The following is a 27,830-nucleotide window of genomic DNA, read 5'->3' as shown; positions in this document are numbered from 1 at the left end:
GCGTATAGTTATACCTATATTGTATTTGCATGTTGTATTTTATACCATCATTAAGTGTGAAATGTCGGTGATACCCTTGTGCTGGTCCAGCACTTTGCTGGGCTGAGCCAAGCTCAATAGAAAGGAAGGTAGGAATAAGTTATTCCTGTCCACGGTTAAACCAAACAAAAATAATTCCTTACCTTCCTTTTTTCTTTTTTTTTTTTGGTGAAATCCTTTTATTTATTTCGTTTCATTCCATTTTCAATGTTTATACCAAACCGTTAGTAGATCTAGCAAAGGAAAAAGGCAATTGATGGCCAGATATTAGTAAATAATATTGTCAATTTGTTACTTCTTTTTGCAAAGGTGGATAAATTGCTAGCTAGTGTCTGGTGCGGCATGTAGTAACTGTTATATTCAAATTCAGGATGAGCTTCGTTTTTGCAAAGGTGGGTAAATTGCTAGCTAGTCTCAGGTGCAGTGTGGCAACTGTTTTGTTTAATTTTAGTGATGTGCTTCGTTTTGCAAAGGTGGATAATCTGCTAGCTAGTCTCGGGTGCAGTGTGTAGTAACTGACGCAAGTATGGCTGGCGTGATTGTTGGGGGGTTTTGTGGGGTGGGGTGGGGGGGAGGGAAGGGTTGGGAAGGAGTCATGTAATAGGAACAAAAATGGACAATACTAGTGCTGCAGTATTGATCATAATCCTAGAACAGAGCGAACAAATATAGAATGAAGTAATTCTGCGCTATCTGAAGCGCTGCCTAACAGTTTTTTTTTCCCTATACTTTTTTTTTTAGTCCTATACCGTGAATTATACATTTTGTACAACAAATTAATACACCAACTGTATGGTAGCCCTTCCAAAATTAAACATAATAAAGCAAAAAAGATTATGCACATAATCAATCATGAGTAGCCTACATATATCGACCAGTGTTGAAATACAATTTTGGCTAAGTACTGGCCTTTCACGCTTCGGCAGATTGTTGTCCATCTGATTCTGATTCAGATTCACGATTCCAAAGATCTTTCAGCTCACCTCTGAAGAAACCCAATATAACTGCCGGACCTGTACAACAGATTACTCATGGACATTAGGATGATTATGCTTAACAAGAGGCACAAAAGGGTAGGCAGTTTACTATTATTGACATATTTTTACCTAATGTACAAGGTACGAGATACAACAGCGCAGGTTGACCCTGATCCATCAGGGACAAAGCTATGTATGTGAAGATGAGCCCTGCAAAGGATTTAACAAAAAATGAATTTATAAAAACTGCAGGAATCAAGAAATTCATGGCATAACAATCCATTTGACAAGATACAGCGGCCCCACAATTGTAGTCTCCAAGCATTCTATCTTCAGGGGTGGGGGAAGGGGCCTAAAGGCCTTAAACCCCAATGGTAAGAGAAGCCACCCAAGAGGCTGCACTTTCAAGCTCATAATTTGTTTCTTGTTGCTTCTAATTATTTTCATTTCTGTTTGAAATTTTCCTTCTTTTTCAGGGAGGTGGGCAACAAGAACATCAAGGTTTCAATGCGTTAATTGTTTTTATAAGCATAGTTACAGCCTTACAGGCATGTTAGAATTTTTTTAGAAGGGTGGGCAACATAATTTTTCAGGTTTCAATGCGCTAATTATTTTTATAAGCATAGTTACAGGCATATTAATAGAAGTAGTTTGAAGGAATACCAATTAAGAGTTAAGTTAAACAGAAGCCTGAATAAGAACATTTAATTGCTACTTACCAATGCCATAACCAATCACCAACCAGAAAAAATATCCATTGATTAAGCCCTTCTTATGTGCCTTGTCGTATCTATTTTCAGCAAAGAAAAATAGCTGAATTAATCTAGAAGGAAGAAACATATGTATCTTAGATTAATTACTACACTTAAACAAAAAAATGTAAACAGTTAATCTTCACAACTTCACAAAAGCAATTGTCTCTCTATCTCTAGCATTCTATCAAGTTTAAGAAGCACTAAACCAACCAATTCAACTTAGTTTGAATAAGTTAGATAAAATATCCTCATATCAAGTAGCATGTTCTGATCTTAGGAATATATTATTTATTAAAGCTATGTCAATTCTAGTATTGCTAGAAGATTCTGGTTTTGTTGATAGGATTTGTAAATTTCCTTGGTATGAAGGGATGAACAAGGTTATAAGAATTGAAACCTAAACCTCTCGGTTGAAGGGCATACCATACACTCCTAAGTCCTTAACCCTTGGGGCTCACTTAAAACTTTAAAATTTATAGGATATAGGTTTTATCAGGTTGGCCAAACCAATAGTAGAAATTGCTCATCCTAATGTAATCCCTTCTATCAATAGCAATTTTTGAACATAAAGAACAATATTTCAATAATCCCAGAGGATTCAAAAACTTTTACAGCTATGGTACATGGGTACGTTTAACTTTATGCAGAGAAAACCTTTACCCTTTTAAGTTTTGAAATATTGCTATATCCAGATGTTAAATATACGACACCTAAACTACAGAACTACTTCCTCCGTTTTTTTTTTTAGATGCAACACACCCTTTAGTGCGGTAATTAAGAAAAGTGGGGTTTACATGATATAATAAACTTTAAAACAGGATGAGTGGTTGTTAGGAGTGTAATTTAGTGGACCATTAGCTTTTAATTAGGGATATAGTATAGTTTTTCCCTAAAGTAACTTTCCTTTTATAGTGTGTTGCAAGTATTGTGACATTTCCTTTTTATGGAAGTGTTGCAAGTAAAAGAAAACGGAGGAAGTATATTAAGTATAAAACACTGAGAGATGAGGGAAAGAGTACATGAAAGTTAACCTGATAAAATAATGTAATTAATAATACCTGTAGCAAAATGAGACAAGTAAACCAGGAACGAGAATGTCCCCAAAGCCGAGCAAATTATACCCACTAAATGGATCATCAAAGCGGGGGATTCTCAAAAGCATAGGTAGATTTTCGCCGCCGCTATTTTGACCACTGGCAACCTGGAGACAAATTAAAAATGCACACAAGGGAGTCTTCAGCTCAAATGAAAAAGACAAAAAAAAAATGAAGAAAGAAATCAAGATAGAAAAATTGGTTGGGTTGCAGTGAGAGTACCACCGTATATGAGAAAGGAAGTGCATGAGAGTAATTTGAGATACATGCACGTTCAGTACAAAACATTTTCATATTCAGTTACAAAATTACGGACATTTATTTCTTTTCGAATGTGTGTGCAAAAAGAAAGAGCAGACATGGTAACACATAACGACATAATCCATCCACCAATATACCAGTACAACATCGAGTCATGCTCATTTAGAGCAGCAGGGGCATTTGCATTTTCTAGCAGTAGAAAGATGAGAGAGAGAAGTTGGTTGTCTGTTGGGATCTCCAGCCTCTAAATTCAGCAATCATCCCTTTGGCAGTTTGGCTGCCACATATATCTTGAGTACTTAATTTGAAGAGAGAATGGGAGGCACGAATAGTGAGTTAAACCATGTGAGCAATTTATACCACAAGTTGTAAAAATTGGACTGTCAGATCTTAAATATCAAGAGTTCAGAATTGTTCTCACATAAGTAATTTTTACTCAAAGGGAGGTATTCTCACTTGACATAAGGAAGAGATCCGATGAGAAATTTCTGTAATGAGAACTTGAGAAGGATAGATGTGCAACTTTTTTCAATTAAATTATACGAAGTACACATCTAACTCCAACGAGGCTTGTATCATCTTTACTCTTCCCAGTGAATCGTTCAGAGTAGAAGTTAGTGTCTAGGGTAAACAAAATGTGGTAAGTTTAAAAGGAAAGGGAAGTGGTCATATAAGGACAAAAATGCTATGTGGTGGCAGTGATCAAATGGTGTGGACAGTAGCTGATGGCATATACACTAAGACTATGTTTGACAACACTAATTGAAATAGAACAAAGACAAAGTTAATTGAAATTGAAATGGTAATAGTTGAAATCTATAAGGTGCATAATGAACGAGTATTTCAGTAGCTTGAATTTTATAAGGAGCTATATATTATTTAAGGAGCTAATATTATTTAAGCTGTCTTAAATTCTGGCATGTTGATATTAAATTACAAGAGAAGGGATGTCAAACAATGCACTCGTTCAATTCACCTTGAAAATAATAAGATTCAACAAATCAACATACAAAAGTTTTAATCAGGAAAATCAATCGGTTGAAGTTTTATTTAGTTTTAATCAGAAAGAGCCAGCAATTGCACAGGTTATTATATTTCATAATTTATAGTAGAAAAAAGTTAATGTAAATGAGTGATTGCATGAAATTAATAAATATAACAAAACCTTAAAATTTGAATCAACAATAGTAAATATATATAAAATACATATAACTATTAGAAGGATTGAGGTATGAAATGAAGTCAAAAGCACTCTCTTGTTATTAGCTTAATTTGTAGGTGTATCTACCATTGTAACTCTTTTGAAGATTATGTAATAGGCCAGGGGTGATACTGTGATAGCGAAATGAGGTAATTAGCAATGTATAATATTAACCAACAATTTTTCACGCAGATGAGAAACTCGAAAAAGAGAAATTAAGAGTTTACATATTTCCAGACCTAAACAAGAAAACAAGTCCGAGAAGGTGAGCTACCACAAACATGCAAGCTAGAACTTCCTTTTAGAAGTGAAATAAGGTACGATTTGGGGGTTGCAATTGTAATTATAAGCGTTGATTAATATGATCATGACCTTACCAGCTTACCTCTAACTAGTGGAAGATGAATAGAGACATTTGTTTCCATTACTCATAAAAAGAAAACAGTTTGTACAAGCCAATACTTTTTTGTTCCATTTTCTGTGTGTGAGAGAGAGGAGGGGAGGCTATTAGGGCACTTTAGATAGTAAGAAATAATAAAGCCTTCTTCACATGGGTAATGAAGGCTTGAATTTTCTATTTGAGGTCAGTGCATGTATTGTGGAAAAAAGATCTGTAATAGCCTGGAAAAGTGACTAAATCATCAGCGTATCATGACCAATCCCAGATAATACTTAAGACTGTTATTTTACCAAAATGATGAAGAATACAATATATGATGAAATTAAAATTAAAACTGAAATCACGATATAACTGCGTCATTCTTTATTTACTGATAAGCAAAACATATAATATTAACAAACTAATGTCATGATACCAAAACACTGCATTCTTATTTGTAATTGTAATAATCAAGGCTAAATACCCTCTAAAAGTAACTAACAAAAATAAAATTCTTTTCATGAATCTAAGATTACCAAACTTAAGTTACACATATCAAGACTCCTAATCATCCCTTCAAAAAAAAAAAAAGACTCCTAATCATAAGGTCATAATCCATTATGCTGCCCAAAGTAGATAAAACTTCCATTGGCCTTGCCAGCAACCATAAGACGATAATATTGCTCTTCAACAGTGTCTTTCAGGCAAATGAGACTTGGATGGAACCTAGAAACCAGTAAATATTTTTCTTTCCCTTCTGGAAACCTCATCATCTCCAATAGTCATTGTTATTTTGTGGGCTAGGTGTTAGGCGCCTATCTCTAACTATTTTTTTATGCTCAATAGAGAGCTTACAACAAATACTAACCAAGAGTACCAAATTCATAGTGTAAAATGTCCCATGATTCCCTTCCCATACCATATATTGAATATAAATAAATACCATGCAAGATGCAACAATGTTAGAAGGGAGACTTATATAATTAGGGGTTACTCCAATCTACAACAATCAAGAGACTAATTTACGAGTCAAACAAATTGAGATTATTACCATGACAAGATTCTACATTTCTCTTTTCTATATATATAGGATGAAACTATCAAAGATTAGTTTTGGACACTAGAAGTAAACTAAGTATGATAGGCAATACAAGATACCATTGATCAAGAGAAGTCAGATGCATAATCAAGCAAAAAAAAATAGCACAGAAGTCTTAAGCAAGTAACAAAAAATCTCACCACAACCATGACGCTTTGCTCGAATATACTTTTTGATATGAAGACCCAAAAGATATCATATAAGAAAGCGCAACACAATAGCGCTGTTGCAACCTGTGGATAGAAATTTGGTCAGGCTAGTATGCTTCCATACGTAGATTAAATGTAATAGAGAGAATTATTTGCACCTTTATATTGGGCAACCGGATCATCTGCAGAACTCTGATCATAAAACAAACTCCCTGACAAAATAAATTACATTGATGTAAGTTAAATTGATAAAATCACTACATTTTATTTCAACATAAATTTTATAATACCTCCGTTACATATTATTTGCAACGATTAGACATTTTCCCTCTCTACTTTATGTCAAATCATTGCAAATAATATGTAACGGAAGTAGTAAGAAAGATCCGAACAGTTCAAAAAGTAAGTATCCACTAGGTGAAAATTTTCCAATATTTTAAGATAATTTAATTTTGTCAAAAAAGAAAGCAGCAAAACAAAGCAAACAGAGATTTCCCAGCTACAGTGATATCTCAGCATTTTATGGGCAACTATAATCCTCCATAAGGAATTAAACAAGTAGCATCACGCGGTCAAAGTGAAGAAGGTCACTTTAGGTAGAGCATAATTCGGATATCCAATAATTATATTCATTGATACCTGAATCCAATCCCAAAACTTAAGATATTAAATATCCAAAAAATTTCAGATTGAAAATTACCGCATATTCAATATCTAATGCTATTAATGAATAAAGACCTAGTATTGTGACCCAGAAGTTATAATAACTACCATGTTGATTAATCAATGATCAGGTAGTAAATCTCAATACAAAAATCTAATTTCAAGCCAAAAGAAATGCAATTGATCTAAATAATCTTTACTACACTCAATTGAATGGATCCAAAGATACATAAGGGTGATAATTGAATATATGCTAAAAAGAGAGAGAGAGAGAGAGAGATAATTTCCCACGTATTTCGTCAGTCAAACCAACGATTTGATTCTCACGGAGTGAGAGTGCGCGTTTAATATATACAGTTAGACCTATCAATTGGTTCGGTCAGGTCGGGTTTGGGTCATGGGTCATTTCAAGTAAGGTTAAGAAATGCTCAACCCTAACCCAAAGTTTTGGGTTCAGGTCAATCCAATGGGTTAAGAACTGCTTTATTTTTTTACTTTTGGTTAATTTTTAGAAATATATGATTTTTCAAGCTTTCTTTGCTATTTGTTTTTCAATTTTTTTTATCAAACATTCTCACCAATATTATTTTTAGCCATTAACTGTCTACAATAAATTTTAAATCATTACCAAAACACATAATTCCTAACTAATTTAAAATAAAAGTTAACTATAATATCCCTCATCTAAATTAGTAAAATATTTACTTCATGTCTCCAAGATGAGGCTCCAATTGGCTAGGGAGTCTTGGAAAAATAAGAAAGCTCAACAAAGAAGAAGAAAAAGAAGTAGTAGTAATAATAACAACAATAACAATAACAATAACAATAACAATAATAATAAAAATTAAAAAAAATTAAAAAAAAAAAAAAAAAAAAAAGGAGAAAAATGGGTGAGAGTTATGGAGGATGAGGAAAGGAAGATCGTAGACTAAAATGAGGAGAGGCTAGGAAATGTAGAATTAATGTTGGATTTCATTTAGAAGGTAAGTGGGGGAATTTTAACAAGTTTGAAATTCAAAAATAACTTGATTTTTTTATAACCATTACGAATCATAATTGAATTATATAAAATCAGATCGGGTATCCAACAAATCAAATCAGAAATGGATCAGGATTTAATATCATTAAGCTCAATCCTAAAGATTATGCATGAAAAGTAGATATGATTTCATAAAAATAAGATAAGATCTACTCTGTATTTATTTTGGCACCTAGCACCATCAATAAGTGTGTACTTCATGCAAATAGCATGAATGGAAAGCTATGCTCTCTTCAGACAAAATTTAAATTTTTTTAAAAAAAAAAAAAAAAAAAAGAGAGAGAGAGAGAGCTTATATATCAAATAGGAAGAAAAGAGCTTCTGGTTTCTTTGTTTAGTGCACAAAAAACATAATTGTAAATGGGTTGGATTAGTTTTGATGTGGGCAGAAAAGCTGGACTTTGGTTTTTGATAAGCCAAGAACACTTCCCCTCAAATGTGGATGAAAAGTATAAGTCTAATTAAACCCAACACCTAGCATTTATCTGACATGTAGCCATGTTTCAAAAGATATGCTCCACATACTAAATGATAAATTATAATCAAACATATACACTACAGGCATATTAAATGAAAGTTATTCACATTTCACAATTTATGCATGCATTAAATTCTGTAAACTTGGACTTCCAGAACTCACAAAGCATTGAAGTCCCATACACAAGACTATCAATATGAAATTGATACAAAAACAGTTATTATGGGCTTACAAGAATATCTTGACCAATCCACGAGTATGATCTGTGTCGAGTCACCACCCAAAAAATTCCAAAGCCAAAACAAGCCAACCAGAACAAACAACGGATAATATAAAATTCCCCAACCAGAGGTAATTTAATATGTATTTGTCTAGCATTTCCACATCGTCTGCTTAGCAACATCAAACAGAAACAAGCATTAAGAATAAATCAATATATTGTTAAAAAATTTACAGAACTTGTACATGAAGTTTGTGTAATGTCCACAAAGAAAAGGATATGTAAGACCTACCTTAGCAAAAGACTTGTGAAGCAATAATACATTCCCTGTAGAAAGAAAACATAATTGTGATAGTGAATTTTTAAGCAATTAACCCTATAAGAGAAGCCACAAACTAAAGCAAACATAAATAAATATGGAAGGTACAAACTAGAAATTCCGAATTTTAACTCAATTGATAAAAAAAAAAATTAAAAAAGGCTTTTCTGGGCACAGAAGACAAATCATATTAATCAAATTTAGCCTCCATTTTGAATTGTGATTTTCAATCTCTAAACTAATAAGCATCCTAACTCATGTAAGCTTCAACATACAAAATGTAAATGTGAATTTCAGTCTCCACAGTCCACACTAATAGCCATCCTAACTCTTGTAAGCTTCAACATAAAAAAATGTAACAGAATGCAATCCTATGATGGCTATGAAGGTAACTTAGCTAGTTTTCTCTTTTCTAATTAATGGTAAAATTCACAGAGTACAAAGCTGCCAAGACAATGTTATAAAGAGCATACACGCGCCAATAGAATTAGAGAAATGCTTTGAAACTTGTCATACAAATGATTATACAGTAACATGGGTTTTAAACACACTATGCCCTTATGCTAAAGCATAAACTGCTGATAACTCATTACTAAAGTGAGTAATTGTAAATTTGTCACTATATGTTGTACTTTTTTTTGGCAAAATTATGTTCTACTTTGTAGATACGTAACTTAAGAAAATATAGAAGAAGGTGAGTCTATGTAAAAAAGACTAAAGAGAGAGAGTGTATTTCCATATTTTGCATAGTTCCCAAACTATAATAACCTCAAAAGCATGCACCATACCACCCAGTGGCATTTTCGTAAATAAGTGGAAAATAGGCTTAAATCAGTTAAAGCACCTCAATTAGCACCAACCTCAATTAATAATCTAACATCACAAAACCCAACTACTTATTCCTCCTGCAAATCAATCCCCGGAATTGTTCCTAACATCCTTAAACATCTAAAAATTGCGAAAGTGTAGAAAATTCATCCTAAAAACCTCAAAGCATCACGATTATTTGCATAATCAAATTTGTCATCATCTTCAATGAATAATGAAGGAAGCAATCCAATTGATTCATCAATTTTAATGTATGTTGCTATTGACATTGTAATTGTTTTACAACTTACAATGAACTGTTTAACTAAATTTGCTCATTGAAGTAATGAGCAAAATTTGTGGAAGTCAGCATAAACCGACTTTCATAAATTCGCTCATTTTAATGAAATGAGCAAAATTATGGATGTCAATATAAACCGACTTTATACAAATTTGCTCATTCCTATAGCAAATTATATGGATGTCAGTTTACACTGATTTTCAAAAAATTGGCCACTTAAAATGAGCATGATTAATGGAAGTCAGTATAAGCTGACAGTTTTTTAAATTTGCTCATTTATATGAGCAAAATATATGAAAGAAACTCGCTTTAAAAAATTTCCTCATTTTATCAAAATGAGCAAAATTTAGGTAAGTCAGATTGCCCATTTCATTAGAATGAGCAAACTACATGAAAGTTAATTTTCATATAGTTTATAATTTGCTTATTTATTAAACGAGCAATAATCATGGGTATGCTTTAATCTCTTCACTTCTGCAATAATTTCAGAAGGCAAGATATAAGCTTTGTAAACAGTCCCAAACACACCGTTTCCTAGAATCCTACTTGAATGAGAGAAAAATGTGCGCTGTGACGAAGAACGAGAGAAAAATCTAACTCTACACTCCCTCTGTAAATTTTTTTGAAACGTTTCTTCTGTTCACGTATGCTCGTGTAAAACTTTGATTAATAATACCTTTAATTATAAATAAATAAATATTATAACAATTGAATATTGATTATCCATTCATTGAGACGATTCGAACAAGTACTCACAAGACAATTTATTTTCATATGTATAAATCATACTTCCTCCGTTTTCTTTTACTTGCAACACAGCCTTATGGCACGTGTTTTGAGGTCGGGTTTATGTAATGTAAACGAACAAATTTTTTATTATAATATTTACAAATGATACTTAACCCTATTCTAATTTTCGTGTAAAAATTATATTGATAAAATCGCTCGTTTACCCTCACTAATCATCTCCTAAAAATGCGTGCTTAAAAGGTGTGTTGCAAGTAAAAGAAAACGGAGGAAGTATTAGTCAAACTGTCAAAGTGGATTAGGTAAATAATGCAAAAAGTCAAAACGTCTCACTTAAAAAAAAAAATAGGAAAAATTGACAGGAGTATTATGACCTTTACCCGGTCTGCCATTAATAAAACCACCTTTGGATAACCCCGCAATAATATGACCTTTTCACATGATCTTTCAAAAACAGGATAAAAAGGCTATAACCTATTTAATAAGTTAAAGGACACGTGTCACATTATGATAAGTTAAATTTTTTATTTCAATTTTAACATATTTCTTTTACAAAAATTTAATTAAAAAACACTCGTTCCCCTCCAACCACCTTCCCTCCTCCCTTTTGTACAGCCTACCACTACCCTCCCCCTACTATCTACCCTACCACCACCCTCCAACCCCCTAATTTCGGCAGCTCACCCCCTTCCCCTCCAAATTCTGACCACAGCACCCCCTTCCCCTCTCAAATTCGATAGCCCCACCTTCCCCTCCCAAATCCAGCAGCCCCACCATGTTCCCGTCCCAAATCCGACCACTGCACCCCCTTAGCTTCCCCTCCAAACTCCGACCACCGCACCCCCTTCCCCTCCAAAATTCGACAGCCCCACCCCCTTCCCCTCCAAAATCCGACCACCCCACCCCCTTCCTCTCCAAAATCCGACCACCCCACCTCCTTGCCCTCCCAAATCCAGCAGCCCAACCTGCTTCCCCTTCCAATTCTGGCTGCCCCCGACCATCTCCGCCCATACCGGCCACCTCTCTCCTTTTCAGCCCAAAACCCGCCCACCTCTCTCTCCTTCTCTCCTTCACAGCTAGACTTGCCCACCTCTCTCTCTTCTTCTTGGCCTAAACCCGACCACCAGGCCACACCCTTTCGTGACGGTGTGGGGATAGGTGGGGGGCTGGGGGATTTATTTATTTTTTTAAATATATATTTTTTTTTTTTTTGTAAATTAAAATCAAATTTTTTTAAATAAGAAAATTGTAATAAAAAACAGCTAACCAATTACAAAGTGACACGTGTCATACTAACTAGAGTTGAACAAAAATTTCAAGTACCCGGTTCCAAAACTGGAACTGGTTTGGACCTGGTGGGTCCAGACCCGGAACTAGTTCAACTGGATACAAGTCCAATTCCAAAAATATGGACCCGGTTAGAACTGGTTCCAGTTCCAAGTCCTGGATTTTTGAACCCAGTACCAGGTTCTCGGTTAAATCAGGTGCATGTATTAGGATTGGGTTTTTTTATTAAAAAAATGTAATAAATTTTCGCAGCCCATGTAATTTAAGGACATATCCTATAAACAACCGTAAAAAACTCTCAATCTCTATCAGCCGTTCCATTCTCACGCACTCCCCCTCTTGGTTTCCCTCGTTTTCAATTCTCACGCCATCCTCTATTCATCTTCCTTCCTGTTTTTTCAATATTCTAGTACTCTAAAACTATACTTTCTCCCTCTTTAATTTTATTACTTTTACAATTTTTCATCATTGCATCTTTTTCTTTATATTTCAATTTTGATAATATGAAATTGTGACTAGTGATTTTTTTTTTTTTTAGCACAATTAGATATGGAAGGGAAAGTAATCGTATACACTTTGTGTATTCTTGATTTACTTATTGAATTTGTAATTGCTTGCTAATTTTATATATGACGGTGAAATCTTTCAAGGAATTTTAGCCAATTTAGTTGTTGAATATTACAAGTTGTTGAGAAAGCGGGTACCCAGTTTTGGAACTGGTTCCCAATAGTTCCGGGACCAATTCCATAATTGTCGGACCCAGTTAAAACCAGTTCCAAAATCTCGGACCCAATCTAACTGGTATCAATACCAGTTCCATTGTTTTTGACCGGGTGTCTTGGTCACCCCTATCATTAACCCATTAAACAGGTTACCAACCCATTTTGCCCCATTTATGTAAGATTATGTGCAAAGGTCGCTTTATTGGGGGACTATCAAAGGTCGCAAATGTCATAATATTCATGTCAATTTTTCCAAAAAACAATAAGGAGAGAGTAATAAATTTTAAATATTTGTATTTTTCAGTGGTAACAAAATGAAAGCGAACAAGAGATGGTGGTAAACAGGCCGGATTTTTAGATGGTAAATGGGTCTAGCAAGGTACAACAGGCTCTACTATACAAATTGCGAATAACCTTTGACAAATTTGTTAATAGAAAAAAGAAGATTATGTGAGGAATACGCGACCGAAAACAAGCAATAATAAACAACAATACCAAAGAACAATAAAACAACACAAGCAATTTATGGGTAACTTTGTTACCCTTCTCAAAGACAATCTCACTATTGAATTTGAGCTACAAAACCACAATTACAAACACTCTTAGTGAGCTCACAAGCTCTCTAGTATTTGCACTCATAAGCTACTAACTACTACTCACTCTCTTATGTTTTCACTCAAAACCTTAGAGTAAGTAATATAATCCTTTCACTTCTACTTGTGCTATTTATACAAGTAGTATGCTAATACTTACATAACACACAACCAAGCTTGGCTTATTGTACAAGCCAACTACAAAGTGTACAAAGCACACTACCACAAAAGTAACCAAGTCAACACTTGGCTTACTCTACACACTTCCTTGCATAGCTTATTCCACACACTATCCCATTAGTGTTAGTAGTGAGTCTTGAACACAACAGATTAAAAAACAACTTTGATGCAAAGCCCAAAACAAGTGAACTAAACTTCAAAAAGTTATATCCTTATAAAATTTTACTATATACATGTATTATATTGTACTCCATCAACAAGAAACATGGGCATTGTTGTTGGACCATATAGGCTCCACCTGGTAGGGTAAGGAAGAGAGCGAGGAGAAAAAAACTAAATAATATTCAAATAATATTAAGGAAAGTAAGCCCCTATTCGGTTCACTTTTTTCACCTTTAAAAGTAATTTTCAATGAAAATAATTTAAGTGAAGTAAAAATAAATTTAAATCAGTAAAATTTAATAACTTCAAAGAACAATATAATAGCAAATCAATAAAAAAAACGTTTTAGATTATAAAATTACTTAAATTTAGTAAATTTAAGTCCAGCAAAAAAATCAATAAAAGTAATTTACGTAAAACAAAAATAGTTGAAGTTTGGTAAAAAATTTAGGTGAGAAAATCCAGAATGTGGCATAAAAAGAGCTTTAAGAAACAAAGTAAGTATATTTGACATTTATTGGGAAAATCACCTTTAATACAAGTAAGTTTGCAATGATTAACAAGAATATTAAATTTTCATAAAATTAACACATAATTTCATATAATTAGCTTAAATAATCCAGATGAAAGCTTACACTCCCTTACTAAAACTCTTCAAACGTGCACCTGACCCTAACCATAAGACAATTTATGGACAGTAGAAGCATTTAAAATTATAGCATCCAAAATTTTTCCATTTCCATCATTTTTAATTTTAATTTATCCATGTAATTTATGCATAAGTATAAATTTTCTCTGTAATTTATACTTTGTAATAACTTTGTTCTTAGTTTGCTAAGAACAAGACATTTGGCATGCAAGAGGAAAGCCAAGTGCAGATACATGTGCACACAAGTTCTGCTATTTACATAGAAAGTAGATAGTTACATATATCCTTAGAGTTAAACAATATATTCATCATGTATTGCCCAGAGGTTGGAGAGAAGAAATTCTCAACTCAAGTAGTATTCTACATTCCAGCACTAGCCAAAGAAAAATTCTAGCAGATAAGAATTGTCAGAAACCAGATATTACCTCAGAACCTCCGATGAGGAACATAATAATCAGCACAATGACAAACCATGATGACATAAAAAAATATAATAGCAGCAGGAACGCTGAAGCCACAATGAGAAACACCACAGCACCCATCACATTTATGTCAAGTGTATCCAGCTCAGAATCATCCTTGGCTGCAGAAGATTCCTGTAAGATTACAAAGGAATTTAATTGATGAATATAGACTATTCATTCCAAGATATCATGTTATAAAAGGATTAACAATTAGAAGACTCCAAGTTAATTTTTTAAATTATATGTCACCTTAGATAAAGGTCTAGAATTTTGACCTCCCAATCTTCTTTAAATATTTTAAAAATTTGGGATCCAAGTTTTTTTAAATATGTAATATTTATAATATACCTTAAAGATACGAAACCAACTTCAGAGCATAATTTACACGAAAACACAAAGTCATAGGTGAAACAACTTCAAATCCGAAAGCGACCAAGATTTGAACTCTTGGAGCACTACAAGGTTTTACTTATAGCTGGTCATCCTAATATCACTGACTTGAGATAAATCATGACAATGAGTGAAGCCCTTCAACTACAGGAACTCCCCATTCAGCCCAAACCTTATTTCTTCATAATGACAAAAGGGGGGAGGGGGTAGAAATAATGAAATAAGTTGGTTAGAAGAAAGGGCAAGGTAGCTAATTGATACTCCACTCTATCCTGAAGCTACCTAACCAGATGTTCAGTTCTCAAAATTTCACTATTTCTTATAGATCACAATACCCAAGAGACAGCAGCAAAACACCTACCATAACAGCTTAGTTCCCTTGTATTTCCAAATTTTAAACTACTAGCATCATAAGAATAATTCTTCAACCCAAAGAAAAATGTGCCATCTTCCATCAGTATGAAATCATCGTAAGGTTCCCACCTTATGACTTTATGAGACACCAAGGTAAGTTAACTGTAGACATCCAAGTGGTTGATATTGAATGAAGCAAGATAAGAAAGGTGTGGAATACTTTCCCGAGTTTAAAGACTGAAACCAAGCGAAATGCCCGAAGAAGCGAGGACATGATCGAACTCTAAAAGTTAGGAAACCAGTAATGTTGCTTGTGTAAACGACATATTAGTAACACAAGTGAATCCCTTCCTACTTTAAGGCCCTGTACGGAGTGTATGCTACTAGGCTACTAGCAATCTTATCCATAACAAGAAGACACCTTAGCACCCAAGCATACCTCACAAATCCAGCCCAGCTCCTCTGGGCTGCTGGTTAAGTATTATGAAAAAGAAAGCCCACCCCAGAAGCAATTTTTCTATCTAATCCCAAAACCTTTACAATGTAACAACTTATTTTAGAGACTTTAACTTATCTTAAGGCTTAAGCCTTCAAAAATCAAAAGGCTAAAACATAATGTCCCAATCATTTTGCTAAATGTCATCAATCAACACATTGGCCATAAGAGTGGCCATAGTAAATTACAGCAAATTTCACAAACATATATAATAAAAATTAAAGAAAGAAATAAAATTAATAAATGAAAAAAAAAAAAGGCAATATTTAGTTTAACCCTAAAACACTAGTACAACTAACCAAGTTGTACAAAAATATGAATTATTTTCCCAACCAAAAAGTTAGCATTTGTAAAACAAGAGATTTATCATTCAAACAGATAATATGAGATTTTCAGTAATATTTAACATTTGTCATGGGGTAAATAATACCTCCGTTCTTTTATGTTCTACTCACTTACTATAGATGTGCAATTAAAAAAAAAACTGTTGAAGAATGTGAGTAGGTGTAAGATAAAATAAGAGAGAGTGTAAAAATGTGGGTTTGTGTAAGAAAAAAGGTGAATAAAGTGAGAGAGTATGAAATGTGTAAATATTAAAGGCTGAAGGGGTAAGATGGTAAAAAGGGTATGCCATAATAGAATAAAGCAAAGTAAGTAGAACATAAAAGAACGGCCTAAATTGGAAAGTGAGCAGAACAAAAAAGGACGGAGGGAGTAATTATTTGTATTAAAACCCATGAAAAGCAATTTGAAATCAACCATCTGTCTATCATCAACATATAACAGAGAACCTTAACTTTAGATTTTGTTTATTTTCAATCAAGCATATACCAAATTTACACCATAGGCTTGTTGAAATTGACAAAGAAAAGAAAAAGAAGCAACATAGAAGAAATGTACAAAGAATAACCCTACTAGACTGAAGTAAGAATTATGTTTGTATTGTAATAGAGAGGGAAAAGATAATTTAAAATCAGAGAGTGTTTTTTTTTTTTTTTTTTTTTTTTGAAAAAGGTTGCCCTACCTGCCTTTCATAAAATTCCAAGAACAAAAAAGAGCTTATACCCAAACATTAGATAGACTACTTTGTCATCATAGAACATTTCATTTGAGTAAAAGGTAAAACTACACACGAAAAAATATACTTCCAGACAAGACAAGCACAGTAGTTCAAATTTAAATGAGATTTAAGTAGTAAACCTTTCGTGACAGTTCATCATAGCTTTCATCAGTCTGCTCCTGTACACATAGATCCGGCCAGATGCAAGCAATTGTAAGTGTTGCAACAGCTATAACCCATAATAAGGTCCTAGGCAGATCAATAACTGGACGTTTTAGCAAGTCTATTTGCAGCTCCACTGGAAATAAATCCCCAAAAAGAAATAAGGGAAAAGGACATTAGTATAGGTTAAAGTGCTTAAGCAGCAGAAGACTATCACCCAACTTTTAACCATAGTTATCCTTACTGCTACTGAAATTTGGCAAAGGCTAACTCTTTGTCCCTCCTAACACCTATTTACCCTTATTTTGCTATTAAATTTCCAAAACTTCATTTATGAAAAGGTTACAAGTACCTCGATTCCTTGCTTCAATAGCTTTGCTAAGAATTTCTCCTCCGGATTTAAAAATCATGACGACAGGAATAGTAATGTTCAAATCAGTTATATTCTTGGAACAAGCCATTTCATCTAGTTCTGCAAGGCAAGAAAAATACTACATATTAACATACAAAAGACATACAGCTTTATATTATGTTTCATAATGTCACTATACAAATTTAAGCTATTAGTTATTTTACCATTCAAATTTCTTCTATTTTGTAATATAGAAATATAAGTGTATAAAATTTCACTGACTGCTCATTTAGATTCACTTAAATATAAAATGGAGGAAGAAAATAGCGATGACAAATAATCTGCAAATTTTCAACCTTGAATATGCATGGGAGAGGAAAAGAAAAGGGAAAATGATAGAAAGGCTTCAATATAGGTTCTTCGCATGTATAATCCACCCAAATTTTTTATCTTTATTTTTTAATTGTTTGTATGTTGGGGCAGTAAGACTTAGAAGGGGAGAAAGAATGAGAGAAAGGAGCAGACTTGTAAGTATACTATTCTTTTACTCTTTTAATTTCCGGCAGGGAAAAGGGGGGTGGGGGGTGGGGGAGTTAAAGTTGATGATAAGTATTATCGTTAAACTGTTTTGATACAAACTATACATGTATGTCTTCTTTCCCCCAACATCGAAGTTAGTATCTAAATAGTGTAAACTTCAAATTGTTGCACTTATTTCATTCTAGAATTCCTTTTCCCATAAGTCTATATCCAAAGCACTATCTTCTTACCATGGAGTTTTACCAAATTGTTCAATGCTTAAATGATAAGGTCACAGACTTACTCCCTCTGTCCCAAAATAGGTTACTCAGTTATCTTCAGCACACATGTATTGAAGAACATTTATAGGGTATTTGTAAAGTATGAAACTTTAATAAAAGTAGGGAGCACTAAAACTTAAGGAAAAGGAGGGAGGGTAAGTGCAATAATACCATAATTTACAAAATTATCATTGATGGTGGGTAACTCACATGGGAGTTAGAAAAAAAGAGAAGTATTAAGGGTATTGGGTAATTTCACCCAACAAGGACAAAGAAATACAATTAATTGACTGCTGAGAAAGTGTAGGGAAATAGTAGTATTTGGGACAAAATAAAACAAATGAACGGATAAGGTATTATGTGACGGAGGGAATATAATTTTTAGTACAATGTTTTTTTAAATAAAAAAATTTATATTGAAAATTTTATTGTATAATATGGGTATAATGACAGCAAAAAGCCCAAGAGTTATATTGGAAGACCAAAAATACGAACTATGAGTTGCTATATTTTTCATTATTAGTCCACAAAAATACGAACTATGCACTATTGCTAATAAGTACATACTCCACCCCAAAATATGAGTTGCTATATTTTTCATTATTAGTCCACAAAAATACGAACTATGCACTATTTTTGAGCCATGCTCCAAATGAAATAGAATGGGAGCAATTTGAAATACTATGTCAAAGAGTTTTTCACTGGAAGACCAAAAAAGAGACCCAAAGACCAGTTTTCAATATTTTTGTACAGATTTTTATAATAGCATGGAATCAAGAAGATATAAATAAAAGAAAACTAATTGGATGTTTTTGAAAGCCTAATATGAAATAGCGCGATCAAGAAGTCTAACAGCTTTTCTCAGACTCATAATGTATAAACCTTCCAACACACTGCCTCCGTTTTTCTGAATTGCACGTTGACCCGGGTGGAGTTTTAGACTTTTAGGAACGGGTTGAATTTGCTAAAATTTTATGTATGTGGGTCTTGTTGGGGTTAAAAATTATAAAACTCGAGCTTGAGATGAGGAGAGAGAAAAGCTTAAGCAGCAAGTATACACCCATACCCAAGAAATGAATGTCTCGGAAGCTGGCAATCTGTCACCGGTTGTTCCTTCCTTCAATCTTTTGTGGCATGGTTAGATTCTAGTTGACAAGATAATTTTATTTTAAACTTGTAATTGTCTTTGATCAACTTTCAATAATTTTCTTGTTGGCTGAATATAATAGTTTTTAATTAAAGGATGCAATTGTCGTCATCATTTGATAATAAGAATCAGGAGTCCAACAAAAAGTCGACGCAACTTGGTTTTAAGTGTGACTGCTCTTTGATTTTTTTTCCATTAGTCTTAGAATCCACCTTCCTTTTTCTTTGTATTTTCCTTAGGTGATACAATCTAATTTTTTTTTTTTTTGAGGGAAGGTGATACAATCTAATAGTTTAGGGTATTTGTCTTTTAAATGTATTTTATACCATTCATGGAATTGTATTTTGCTATTTTCTTTCAATTGTATTATAAACTATTCATGCAATTGATAATCCAATTGGTTATTGAATAATATTTACAGAGTACTTGTTTTCATTACATCGATATTCACATGTTATTAAATTAGAGAATTCTTTGAATTAGAATTTTGTTTTTTCAATTCTTGATTCTTAGTATGGTATGTAGATATATGAAGCAATAAATTATCGAATTGTGAAAATGAAAAGGTGTAACAATAGTTACTCCCTCTGTTCCCAAAGCTCAACTCACTTTCTTTATTTTCAGTGTTTCAGAAGTTTGATTCACTCTTACTTTATTCCATTTTCGCAAATATCTTTTACTACCTTTCCACTCACTCTTTTTTACTTTATCCACCTTTCACCTTTCCTAGAAAAAAGAGTCTGGCCAGTCTGCAGTCAGTGAATAAGTTGAAGTTTCTGGAACAGATATTATTATTGACTATTTGTTACTTAGATTCTTAATTTACTACATTATTTCCTTCTTATTGATTCGGATTGCTAGTCCTTAATGTTTTTAAATCATAGGGTTCAGATGAATCCAATCCAATTCTCTAAGCAATCGACCTTAGGTTTCCCTATACATGATTAGGATGTGGAAGATAGGTAATTTTAGCAGACACGCAACAATCGTACCAACATACATGGCAATTCCTTAATTATAGATTGCTTTGCTTTTAGACCTAAGGTTAAATTACATTTTTTGCATAGTGTAAACCTTAGTAATGGGTTTCTTATTAAAACATGACATTTTTACACACCAGAGTTTCCTCCTTTGTTTCAATAAAGGAAGCCTGACAACTCATCATCTCTTTCTTCCTCTTCCCAATACAATCCATACCCATCAGCAATAATAAAACAACATGACCTTGAACATATTGGACTCAAGGAAAAATCAACAAAACATTAATTGTCCTCACCAACATCACTACAAGTACATCTTATGCTGCTACCCTTTTGGAAGAAACAGTTTAGCCAATAACTAGGTAAAAATAAGCCGTAGAAAAAGAAGGAAACATGTAGCATAGATAGATTTCTTCCAGCCACTATTGCAAACAAAAAGAGAGTCTTTTGCGTTCATTGTGTATTTTACTTGCTCATCTTCATAATGATTGTATATTTTTTTTCCTGTCTATGCATAGCTCAACTAGAACAAACACTGACTAGAAAGAGTATGAACAAAAGATTAAAAATGGACAGACAATAACTGATTGACACCCTGCAAGCAAATAAAAAAAGAAAGAAAGTGAAAAGGAAATCCAACCATCTTGGTTATTTATGAGCACCAAAGCTGCAGCACCACTGGATTGAGCAACTTTTGCCTTGATTGTGTATTCACATTCCCCCCGATTAGAGAGTGCAACTGATTGACTCACCTGGAAGATAAAATTTTGTCTCAGTCAAATAAACTATACATACAAAAATATTTTTAAGAAAGACAAACAAGAGGGAAAAAACAATAAAGCACCGGGAAACTGCTTCACATATTCCCCATCAAGTTCAATTCTTCGTATTTATTCATCAATAAATGTTCTCACATTTTCTTAGTCATCTTGATGTCTTTCAGATTAGATCCTCATGTAACTAACTCAGACTCGGCTAATAGTGTCAAATATAGGTACATGACCAGCTGTGGACATAGCCATTTTTTGAAATTTTTGTCTGACTTTGGTCAAAAATGAAGTGTCTAATAGCTATATCAATGTCCGAATTCCAACAAGAGTACAGGAAGCGAAATGAAGAGTTATCGTAACATTAAACCACCATAATTATTGCACAAACCAACCACCAAACAGTCCACCACTCTCATGCCTACCAAAGTAAACACCATATGCAATTCAAAAGCAATTGTTCCCCAATCTCTCCAATCCCATAATGGAAAACACATTTCAATGATCTGTGGCCTTTAATGGCATGAGGTTTTACTAAAAAAAATTACAATGAGGTAGCTCACCTTTTGATACTTACGTACAGTTGTCCTACTACACAACCTTATTCATAATCACTTTTTTTGGCAATTAGAAAAAGTGAAGTACTAATATGTTTTAATTGATAAAAATTTAACTCATAGACATGAAAGGGGGATCCAAAAAAACCCTCTAAAGAGCTATATATACCATGTATTTGCTTCCCTTATTTTGGGTATAAAGTTATAGGGTTTTAAAATGATAAAATATCGGTTGATTGGGATCATATATTCCATTTTTTTTCTTCCTACCAAGTTCCCTCTCTCTCACTATTATTTTCTCTTAAGTTGAATCCATACTCACCAAGCTATTTATTTCCCTTTACTTTTTCACTTGTGCATAAGTATGTGCAAATGGCAATGAGGTAAGTATATAGGGGTAGGGTAGGGGAGTGTCATTATTTACTCTTTTTATTTAATTAGTCTCATTTGGGATGTGGAGAAATTTAGATGCAAATGGAATCGAATAATTTAACAATTTTTCTATACCTCAAAACATAATCATATATGGGATCTTGTTCACTTTATTTACTTGTTTTTTAAACACTCACTTTTCCTAAGCAATTCTAGAAACAAGAGTCTTCCGTCTGTTAGTCGAGCTTTTAAGAACGGAGGGAGTATAACTTATTCACATTCACTAACCATGTTTATAAATTGTCCATACTTTCATAATTTATAGTGAGCATATACAGCTTAAATGGCTTTATTTAATGCATCTATTGTAAACATTAGACCTATTTTTCATCTTTGCATTAATGATTAATATATATTTAATATATTACTTGAGCAACAAATAAACTTTTAAACTACACAAATGTGCATAATGCTAGTAGTAGAGCCATAAGTAAAGGGGACTTGCCAAAACTGAAATAATGTATAGGGCTTCTGATTGATAGATTGAATTGAGTTGAACTTAACTTATTGGAGCTGAGTTGAGCTAAATATTTTATGAGAGAAGAAAATTAAGATAAGAATTGAACTGAAATTAACTTATTGGAGGTGAGCTAAACTGAAAATGAGCTGAAGAGAACTACAGGCCCTAAGGAATGTAGAACAAAAAGATAAAAGGGCTTTGTAGAAAGGGAGTAAAAAAAAACGGATGTAGTATTAGGTTAATATGATTTATCATGATTAAAAAGTGAAGTAAAGAATTCTTAATTGGGTTTTTATTTTCAAACAATAGAGGCATTTAGTGATTTACTTTTTGATGGCAAGATAGAACAATTTCAACAAAGGTTGTATAATAAGGTCACGTCAATGTAATTTACAAAAGGTGAGTCTACCTATTGGTAAATTTCCTCAATCCCCAATAGCCCCATATCATTCTAAATCACCCTCCTCTAAGTTCTCTTAGGTCTTCCGCCACCCCTCACAATATTAGCACTTTACTACTTCAAAATCTGACTTTTTGGAGCCTCGCTCAATTTTAGTCTTACATGGCAAAATCACCTTAGGAGATTCTTCCCATCTTGTTCTCAATAGATTTAACCCCTACTTCTAAAGTAGCTTAATTCCTACCAATTTTTTCTTGTATAGTTAGACATCCAACACCCGCTACATTCATTGTATAAAAGTGACAATTATTCACTGTTGACGCTTTGTACCATATAATAATACAAGCTTAATTGTCGTGTGGTATATTTTTCCCTTCAATTTATAGCACATTAAAACCCCATAGCACTCTTCCACTTATATTAACATGTGTTTAAATAGATCCCAGATATTGGGAAAAAATGAACCTTAGACAATTCTCCCATCCCTGCTTCCTTTTATCTAACTCCACTAAACTTAAATTCCATATATCTCATCATAATTATGCTCAACCTAAAACCTAGAAATTCCAAATTTTTGTCTTCACAACTCCAACTTACTTTCTACACCTTCTTTTTTCTTGCCATAGTCGTCAATCAACACAATATCATCAACATACATCATGCACATCATCTTGAATTGAACTCGTTAATTCAAGCACCTAAACACTTCAACCAGCCAGTGAGTTCCTGGTTGCACAAGCCAAAGTGTAACTCAAGCTACTTTTACCCTAGATTTTGACTTCTCATCAATCTGATCTTTTGATTTTCTTCTAGACCAATTCACAGTCCCATTAATAATTGGGCTGACACAAGTACACAACCACCAGTGTAATCATATTCAGAGAACCAATCAAAAAAAATTACATCAATTATCTTTAATCAAACATTGATGAGTCTAGAGAACTTGAAAGTAGACTTGTAAAAGGGAAATGATAAACAGGAAAAAGGAAACAAAAAAAAAAACCCCCCACAGGATCATACACATCAAAATTGATGGTACAAAGGACTTCATTACTAAAATACAAAAAAGAAAACTCTACAAAAACCAATCTTGTCTTCATTTCTACCCATCCCCTCATGCGGGAAGAAAAAAAAAAGATATTCAGAAGAAGATATGCTTAGGTTATGTTCAACTTAATGCAGCACTGACCTTCGATGTTAAATTAGAGCAACCATTCACGGGATTTGTTAATACAGCTGGTAATCTAGGACTTTTTTCCTCACGAGGAGGGTAAGGGCCAAAATCTGCAGTTAATGCCTTCAAAAGACCTTTTTCAACACTATTGATCCAGTATTTCACCTTAACCTGGAGAGATAAATGCACCAAACACATAGATTAATAAAGACTCACATTAAAAAAGTAGCAGCACGGAAATTGTATAAGCACTGATAAAAGTTTAGAGGCTTATATATATTGGAGGCAATGCATATGATTCAGACAAGGAGATGTTAAACTACAATAGTAGATACGCAAAATTAGACCAAACAAAATCCATACTGGATTCAATAACATTACATGTTATGGACTCCCTCATAACCTTTACCCTTTCCTTTTCAATTCATCCCAACTCCTCAAATCTACTTTGGGAACAACCCCACCAATATTTGAATCCCTATCTCTTCCCACTACTAACAATTTAGGGTCAAACACTCGCACACATATGCTCGCTCCTACAATGAAAAAAGCACCCCACCAACTCATAATCTCAAACCACAACTACTTTTTAATAAAATAACAATTGATAATAAAAGAACAATTTATCTCCTAATATTATGTGTTATGATAAGTCATGACCTATGACTATTCAAGGATGGAGAAAGTACAATTTTAGCAAACACCCTACTAGTAAAAGTATCTTAAAGCATACTCCCTCCGTTTTCTTTAAGTGTTACACTTTGACCGGCAAATAGTTTTAGATAAAATAATTGATTTTAATATAAAAAGATGTAAGTGGGTAGTTGGGGTATTAAAAAATTATAAGAAAAGATTGTGGGGTTTATATATTATTGAAAATTAAGAGATGTGAGAGGGAAAAAAATGATACAAAAGTAGTAGTGGGTTTTAATGGGGACCATGGAGAAAAAAGAGATACGGAGTATAAAAAAACGGCTACATTTGGTAAGTGCAACACTTCAAAAAAAAAAATTAAAAAAAAAGGGGGGGGAGGGATGCAATCGCGGTTAAAGAAAGTTTTAATGAGTTAAAAAAAATAAAATAAAATAAAATAAAATAACCACTTAAATGTAAGTATTACTGTTTGTTTTTTTTTTTTTTACACATTGTTAATTAGATTTCTCTTACTTACCATAATTTTAGCCATAATGAAAATAATGTAATCCATGGCTATTTATCAAGTAATAGAATAGGATAGTTAAAAAAAATACTAATATTTTATTAAATTTGGAATTGGTAAGACAAACAAAATCTTTCTTTTAAATATTTCTTCCACTAGAATTTTGACATTGATTGATAACATAGCAAGAAAACTATTTGAAATATTTTCTAACAAATTTTAACAACTAATGAATTAATGCAAAATATATTTATTAGAATATCCTAAAAGTCTTCCTCGTGTCTCCTTATAAATTTAGATAAATTTAAAATTATGGGGAAAAAAAAAGTTTTTCTTTTCTTTTTTTGTCTTTTGTTATTTTTTCATCTTTTTCCCTGATTTGATTGCCCATACCTAATGCCCCCTTAATACCTAAAGTTGTACTCAAACAAAAATAAATGCATATACTAGTAAATTAGTAATACTACTATGTCTTCTAGTGTCATAGCTTTTTAAAGTGGAGCATGAGCCAAACTAAGCTAAGTTGACAATGATTTTTGTGTCAAGATGAGCTTTTAAGTACTCATGAGCTAGATTTTAAAATTTACAAGGAATCAAATCCATATTTTCTAAGCTAAATCTTAAGCTATCAAAAAGGATATGGTCCTAATTAAATTGACTTCAATTCGCTGAAAAGTGTAGCTCCTCATTGCATAAAAATTAAAGCACATTCACTAGGTCAATCAAAATTGCACCAAAAAACAGAACTATGTAGGAATGCTAAACAAACCACTAGAAATTTTGAAGACCCTGGATGAGTGTTACCTGATTCGCCCCAACCTCAAACGAACCACGAATCAGAAAATCAAAGCTAATCATAAAATTCATACTAGTGACATGGTAATTATTGGTCCAATTTAACAAATTAGGTACCCAATTGTGAACCCAAATCTCAAACTAGTGATTCAAATAATACTGCCTGGATACTGTATGCTAATATCTACAAAGGTAAAGACCGCCGTAAAACTGAATTTCAACCACTGAGCTGAGCACACCTCTACAATTATAACCTGACATCGAAAATTTATTTAAGCCACGAAAAAAACAGACAACTCTGCTTAAAAATAACCCTTTTCACCTTTGGCATATGAATTAGAATCTAATAAATTAATAATCAATAATTCTCAACAATATAATATATAACTGTTGAGCCCATGAACAACCCACATGTGAGCATTCTCTCGTCCCACACTAAAAAACTAAAGGGGGAGTGCAGTGGTAATGGAATCCCACATTGAAAGAATTCAAGAGTTACCACCGCAATATAAGGCTAAGGGGCTACTCCCCTCATTGTCATATGGTTTTGAGGTGGAACCTCCTTGGTCTTGTAAAATGGTGGACTTGCACTCTCCCGTGACGGGTGCGGCCCAGACCCGTATTTAACAATAACCCATTACAAACATACTAGATTAAACACAAATTCAATGGCAAACAATAACAATTTCATTTCCATTATTGGAAAAAAATGCAATGAAATCAAAAATTTACCAAACCCAATTGAACAATAAACTGATCAAATTGAAATTTTAAACCAAAATTGAGATCAAAAACAAACAATTGAGATACCATTGACAAAAAAATGAGCTGACCTTTCGAGGTTTGTTGCTGCATTTGGAAGAAACGGCATCATCGGCAGCAAAAGCGATGGCTAACCCAACAACAAAGAGGAGCAACGTCCCCTTCAGACGCAGATGAATCGCCATTACCAAGAAATTATTGGGAAAATGCCTAGAATTTCTTGTGAAATTTTTAAGGAATTTTTTTTTTTTTCTTTTTTTTTTTGGGGAAGTTGGGTTCTTTGTTTTTGCTCCAAAGATGTTCAGAAACTGGAAAATGGTGGACGGAAACGTCGGAGGGGAAGCGATGTGAGGATGGTTTATTAAAATAGGGATGTCCGAATTCTTGGGAATCTTATAAAACAAAAAATTAATTTTGAAATGATAATAAATGATGAAATATGAAAGAATCTAGGAGAAAATACAAGTTGATCTACTCCGTATTTGATTGACGAAATTTGTGCATTAAGGGGTTGTATTTGTCGTTTTATGCTATATATTGGGGTAAAATTGTAATTCGTAATAGCTTATAAAAACCTCGACGACCATTTTTCATTATCCACCTATGTTGTACTCATGATCGTTTACCATAAAATTAATTAGAGATGCTCGACCTTGCAGGACATCACCGAATATCTGAAAAAGGTAAAGGACGTTAAGATCATTACAAGGGTACGAAATTCCAAAGAATGCATGTCAAATCCATAAAACTTGACCTGCAATGGTTTCCTAAATTAGGGTTGCGTTCTTCTACGACCTACAAATTGCACTTTCTAAGCCATAAGACAATTCTTCCACTCCTTGTGCATGTAGGTAATGCTACTGATCATACATAGAAATCCACACATTATATTTTGGTGAAAGATTTTTTTTAAATCATCATCTGTTAGACTTCTTAAGTACTCAACTTCAAATTGTTTGATCATCCCTTGAGTAAAATATTGTAATGACTTCCTATAG

General features: G+C 33.2%; 1 protein-coding gene across 1 annotated transcript; it reads right to left on the bottom strand.

The window, feature by feature from the left end:
* Positions 1 to 708: 708 nt before the first annotated feature.
* LOC145596656 (signal peptide peptidase-like 3) lies at positions 709 to 27,243 on the bottom strand. Its single transcript, XM_081652875.1, has 14 exons — positions 26,904 to 27,243; positions 24,132 to 24,287; positions 20,967 to 21,078; positions 17,400 to 17,519; positions 17,026 to 17,183; positions 14,547 to 14,717; positions 8,647 to 8,681; positions 8,367 to 8,523; positions 6,113 to 6,166; positions 5,946 to 6,038; positions 2,830 to 2,972; positions 1,736 to 1,806; positions 1,146 to 1,226; positions 709 to 1,052 (listed from the first exon to the last, which is right to left on the bottom strand). Exons 1-14 carry the CDS (start codon positions 27,015 to 27,017, stop codon positions 952 to 954), a joined length of 1,566 nt encoding a protein of 521 aa, XP_081509001.1. The 5' UTR covers positions 27,018 to 27,243; the 3' UTR covers positions 709 to 951.
* Between the last annotated feature and the right edge of the window lie 587 nt (positions 27,244 to 27,830).

This window comes from Chenopodium album, chromosome 20 (genome assembly GCF_948465745.1).
Source record: "Chenopodium album chromosome 20, dcCheAlbu1.1, whole genome shotgun sequence".
NCBI classification, from domain to species: domain Eukaryota; kingdom Viridiplantae; phylum Streptophyta; class Magnoliopsida; order Caryophyllales; family Amaranthaceae; genus Chenopodium; species Chenopodium album.
This window is presented reverse-complemented; position numbering and strand designations above follow the sequence as displayed.

What these genes read in the sequence shown, in the direction of transcription:
- LOC145596656 (XM_081652875.1), bottom strand. Translation starts at nt 27,017, where the DNA reads ATGGCGATTCATCTGCGTCTGAAGGGGACGTTGCTCCTCTTTGTTGTT. An exon ending in GCTCTAATTTAACATCGAAG is followed by an intron (nt 21,079 to 24,131) that starts GTCAGTGCTGCA and finishes TTTATCTTCCAG; the next exon opens with GTGAGTCAATCAGTTGCACT. An exon ending in TCTCGTACCTTGTACATTAG is followed by an intron (nt 1,053 to 1,145) that starts GTAAAAATATGT and finishes TCTGTTGTACAG; the next exon opens with GTCCGGCAGTTATATTGGGT.